This window comes from Terrapene carolina, unplaced genomic scaffold, assembly GCF_002925995.2.
Source record: "Terrapene carolina triunguis isolate 2854851 unplaced genomic scaffold, T_m_triunguis-2.0 Scaffold50238, whole genome shotgun sequence".
Lineage (NCBI taxonomy): Eukaryota > Metazoa > Chordata > Testudines > Emydidae > Terrapene > Terrapene triunguis.
The window spans coordinates 1,061-6,759 of NW_020714589.1; the positions used below are offsets into that span (position 1 = coordinate 1,061).

Genomic DNA, 5,699 nt, shown 5'->3' on the forward strand with positions numbered 1-5,699 from the left:
AAAAATTTGAAGCTAAAATCTCAAAATTCTTATACAAGTGCAGGAAAACTTGGGAGTCTCTAATCAATTTAATATGCACATAAATGTCTTCATAATTTCTTCATGTGATTTTCATTTTTAATTTCGGTGAAAATAGTTTTCTTGTTGAATTAAAACACACTTCCCTGCCCTGATGGAAACTCCAGCATAACAGTCTGTGCTAGGGCCTGAGATCCAGAAAATGAAACGTGACCACAGGAAGTGAAGAGAATAAAACAAACTAGAAGAATTTCCCTGCCCAAGCCCAGGGGAAGGCAAATGTTCAAAGAGAAGGAACCAGCAAAAATGGTGAACATTGAATTTCATTTTTAAAACATTATTTGAATTCTTTCATCCCAGGGACACACTTGGTAAAAAATACATAATGTGACTTCTCTGCATAACCTCCTTCTGACCACATTGTAAATCACAGTCATCCATGTGGGTACCTCTCTAGCATGTGTTACTATACTAATTGCTCATCCTGTTTTATGAATTATTCTCAATTTTTCACTATTGTCAGCTACTTGGAGTGATTAACAGGACATGATATTCACACCTTTCAGCTGGATCTATTACTCAGCTCCAGTATGTATATTAAGACCTGGAAATAACAATGATTTAAGGTTCCATTTCCTCAGAGCATTCTATCTCCTGTGGTTTCACAGAAGGAAGATACCGATGGTTTGTGCTGTCTAGATTTTAAATGTGTCTTCTGAATCGGAGGAAATGGTTAAAGTTGGGGAGATTTGCCAATATTTTTGGGAGGCCTAACCCTTTCCTCCCGCATTTACTTCCTCCATGCCTAGAAAAATTTAAATATTCCTAATCTCTCAAATGAAGGAGGTTATGAATGGGAGGTGCACTGGCTGATGAATTGGAGGTCTTTTCCATACCACTTTGGAATTGTGGATGATCTTCTTAAATTATAGAAATTAATGTATGATAAAAAGCCTGTATGTATGTGGATCCAACATGAGTTAACAGGGTTGTGTATTGTCATGGGTGGTCATTTTCACACACAAAAAAGAAGGAGGAAACATGGTAAAAGAACTAGAAAATAGCAAGAAAAACTCTGAAACCTCCAAGAAGGAAAATCTTGTAAATAGAAAATGATCAAAAACATTCTCCAACCAAATACTTAAATTCAGAGACATACAGGAAAGACACAGCAGTCTACGTAGGAGCCTCAACAAACTCCAGGCTCAAGGTTCACTTTCACAAAAATACAAAAAGGAGGAAGTGTGGTAAAAGAACTAGAAAGCAGTGAATTAAACAGAAAGAAAAAGACTGAAGCCTTAAACGAAAATGATGAAACAAAAATTCTGCAGCCAAATATTTAAATTCAGAGACATGAAGGAAAGACACAGCAGTCTACGTAGGACCCTCAACAAACTCCAGGCTCAAAGTTCCACACAAAGAAAAGGAGTGTATAGACATCATCATGACCACCAGGTGTTTGCTGCAGGTTTGCCTTGTACTGCTCTTCTGCACTGAAATCTCATCTCGACTCTGTACCATGCTTCACTTCCAGCAGAACAAAATGAACAAAGAGAGCTTGGAGCTTCTGCAGAAAATGAGCGGAAATTTCCCCTCACAATGCATAAACGAAAGGGCAGCTTTCAAGCCCACCCAGAATGTTGTTGAACTTTCAATGTCCCAGAAGGAGAATGCCAAGGTGGCAATTCAAGAGATCCTCCAAGAGATCTTCAACATCTTTAGCAAAAACCTCACTCAGAGTGCCTGGGATGAGACTTCCATAGTCAGGTTCCAAAATGGACTTTACCAGCAAATTCAGCGGCTGGAGGCATGTTTGAGAACACAGATGGAGAAGGAATTAACCAAACCGGAAAGTGAGGAACTCCAGCTCACCAGTCGGAGAGTGAAAAAATACTTTCAGGAGATAGATGCTTTCCTGAAAGAAAAACAATACAGCCTGTGTGCCTGGGAGATCATTCGTGTGGAAATACCCAGATGTTTTGTACTTATTGACAAACTCACTAGAAGGCTTAGTAACTAAGGTACAGTACAAATCTTTTCCTTGGAGTAAATGAATTAATATTAGTGTCAATCATACAGTTGAACAGAGATAGCGGATATTTTATAACTCTGCTTATATCGGGCCTGATCATCTTCTACAGGATCAGTGGCCAAATAGCAACTGATTTCCATGGCAGCAGCTTCCGGCTCTTCCCATCCTCTCCTGGAAATGGATTTGCAATTACATGGATTTCTTTTTCTGTGTTTCTACTTTTATTTAGGTTTGCGATTCTTCATAATCTCCCACATATCAAGTGCTGTTATGCACTACTTAATTGGCAGTCCATGCAACAAAGTACATATATTTCGAATCCTTAACCACCTCACCAGTATTTTGGTCATCAAATAATGATACTTCCCCTCCACCCCCAAGGTACTCTGACTTCTACATATGTAGTGTGTTTCTGTTATGGTCATGGTTACTATTTATTAATCTGTCCTCATCATATACCACAGCTTGCAAAGTTTCCTAGAGACATTTATAAAATATATGAACTGAGCATAAGACTTGTGAGATTATGAGGTGTAGAAAGTTATTTTCATTTAATGTATTGACATTAATACAATGGAAAATTAATTTTTCCCTTTGTGTTTCAACCAAATTTCATTTCATTCCAGCTGAGGATGCAGCGACTACAGAGGTTAAAACGGTTGGATGAAATTGTACCATGCAGTGGATTCCTTCCTCTCTACTGATTCTTCCCATAGTGACTTCTAAGACTCCATAATGCTTGATCTTCTATTATGCAATACGCTCACTCCATAATGAAATTCCAACTGCCCATATTACAATTTATGTGATAATACTCTGTTGATTTACTCAAAGTTTAAATTGCAAAATGAAGGATATCGATGCAAAAAAATTACAAGAAAATTAAAGGGTTAGACCTTAAACATTGTTGACATTATGGGTTTGCTATATAGTTCTGTGGTTCAACTCTTCTCTGATCAAATCTCATCTCTGAACTGTAACATGCAGCTTAACCACAGTATAACAGCATAACAAATGTGAATTGGAAAAACATTCAAAGAAAAAAGATGTGCATAGTTTTCCTCTAATGTCAGGCCTCGAGTGTCCCTGAAGGGGTATGGCAAGGTGGCAATCCAGAAAATCTTCCAACATATTTCCAGCTGCTTTTGCAAAAATCTCTCCAAAACTACCTGAGGTGAGAGTTCCATTCAGATATTCCAACATAGACTCATCAGCAAGTTGGGCATCTGGAGACATGTTTGGTTGCAGTGATGGAAAATGGGACACTCTGACCAGGAGGTAAGGACCTACAGTTTCCCAGGCTGAAAGTGAAGAGATACCAATTATTTCATAAAAGACTAGCAGTTCAGCCTCAGGGCTAGCAGGAGAATCCATGTGGAATTATGGAGTTTGCAAATATAGGACAAACTCACAAAGAAGTTTAAGAAATTTAAATACCAACATTTTTAGAAGTACTAACTGAAATCAAGTAATATTTTATACATGATTTAAAATGAGATGCTGTGGAATTTTAAAACCTGTTGTTACTATTTATTCTATCTGTGCACTGTGAAAATATTTTCAGATCATTTTATGATATTTGTAACAGGATATTTATGTCAATCTATTATTTATTTATTGTTCCTATTTATGTATTTATCATAGATATTTGTTACTTATTAATAAAAAAATATTTTATATAAAATGGCAACCTATAGTAGTAATGATTTGAATTAAATACCTATTGAACCAAAAAGGAGAATAAAAAAAGAAAACCCTGTAATTGTTCAGCCTTAAAACCCCAATTCCAGAGATTACTTTTGCACTTGACTAACTTAAAGTATGTGAGCCATCCCACTGATGTTAGTGCTTCCAGTTAGGAACATGCTTAAATACATTGATGAATCAGTGTCCCAGTTTGCAGTAATTCCATATTAAAAATAATTGTTACAGAATGATAATTAGCCTTTCCATTCAAACAGACCACACCTGAATACCTGAACTTTGCCACCTTTTACTATTCTACTTTTTACCAGGTTATTTCCCCCCCCAAAAAACTTGTCAATTTGGATGTTTGATGTAGTAGACGGTTGTGTTGGAAGAGGCTAGATTGGTGCTCTTTCCCTCAGTAAGCAAGATAGCATACACCCCTTAACACACACCAATTGTTAGTTTGTAATTAGCCTGCCCATACCTCATCAATCAGGTTTATCTGCATTCACATAACCTCTCCCGCAACCAAAATCAAGTCAGGTTTGTAAGTATCCAGCACCTACCCACAATACATTTACTAGCACTGCCCCCAATATTATGTCTGTGCTCACATGCACTCTTATCAGGTTAGTGGCCCACTGCCTGATGTCATTACCTCTGTGCGCGCCCAGGCTAAATTAATTCTTGGGTGTACACCACAAACAAAATTACATGTGAATAATAACAGCAGGAATAGGCCATTTTGTATTAGGACTATCGAAGTTTCTCATTGTCACCTCTAAAACGCAGCTCCCCATTTGGTGGAATACGTCAGTCAGAAACTACCCAGGAAGAATACGGAATTCTTCTGAAAAAGTCTAACAACCCCAAACCTATTCAGCTCTGGGGGAAAACTATTCCCCTTCATTCCATCACACCCAGAGCCGGCTCCAGGCACCAGCCGAGCAAGCTCGTGCTTGGAACGGCAGATTCTAAGGGGCAGCATTCCGGCTGCCCCTTTTTTTTTTTTCTTTTTCTTTTTGGTTTGCCACTCTGGCCACCCTGTAGGGGGCGGCGGCGCAGAGGAGGGGTGCGCCCTGCAGCAAACTCGGCAGGGCAGCCCGCGTCCTTTCCTCCCAGCCGACCGGAGAGGCGCAGAGCCCTCCCGGCAGGCAGCGCAGCGGGAGGGTCCACGTGGCGAGCGCCCTGCTGAAGCCCTGGCCGCCCCCCTTCTCTCCGTCCCCCCCGCTAGACCGGGCGCGCACTCCGCTGCACGTCTGCAGAAGAGGGAGTCCCCCTGCGCCCTGGCCCCCCCCCCCCCGCGGGTTTTTTTTTTTTTGCATTGCTTTGCCGCTCCAGCCGCCATGCAGGTGTTTTTTTCTTTTTGGTGTGTGTGCGTGTTTGTGTGTGCTTTGCCGCCTCGGCCTCCCCGCGGGTTTTTTGTTTGTTTGTTTGTTTTTGCTTTGCTTTGCTGCTCCAGCCGCCCTGCGGGGGTTTTTTTTTTCTCCCCTGCTTCACCACTCTTGCCCCCCCACAGTTTTTTTTTGCTTGGGGCGGCAAAAAAGCCAGAGCCGGCCCTGATCACACCTTTAATAAAAAAGGGGGAATGCTGAACGCAGTGTTCAGTTGAGCTGTTTGACAATATCACCCGTATCATAAAGGAGCAGCCATGCCTGTGGGGAATCCCAGCTCACACTTCTTAAAAGTGAGGAAAAATTTGTAAATATCTCCCTCAGAGATTCTCCCACAGCCTTCCACTCATGGGCAGGAGGAAGGAGGGGCGGGTTGTCCGTAGAGTTCCTCATGGAAGTGGCTGTCGTTCCATCTCCAGACTCAGCAGATTCTGTGGTTTCTGCACTGATCAAAAAGGTCTCTCCAGACACAGATATCCGCAGCATCTGTCTCAGCTCTGGTCCCATTAGATTCCCTGCCCCAGTCTTTTCAAGTAGTATTTTCCGGGGCTGTTCCAGGCTGCATG

The 5,699-nt window shown here is 41.1% G+C and overlaps 1 protein-coding gene across 1 annotated transcript; it reads left to right on the top strand.

The window, feature by feature from the left end:
* The first annotated feature begins 1,462 nt into the window (after window positions 1-1,462).
* On the top strand, window positions 1,463-2,038 carry LOC113405725 (interferon beta-like). Its single transcript, XM_026646971.2, has one exon. It carries the CDS (start codon window positions 1,463-1,465, stop codon window positions 2,036-2,038), a length of 576 nt encoding a protein of 191 aa, XP_026502756.2.
* The last annotated feature ends 3,661 nt before the right edge of the window (window positions 2,039-5,699 follow it).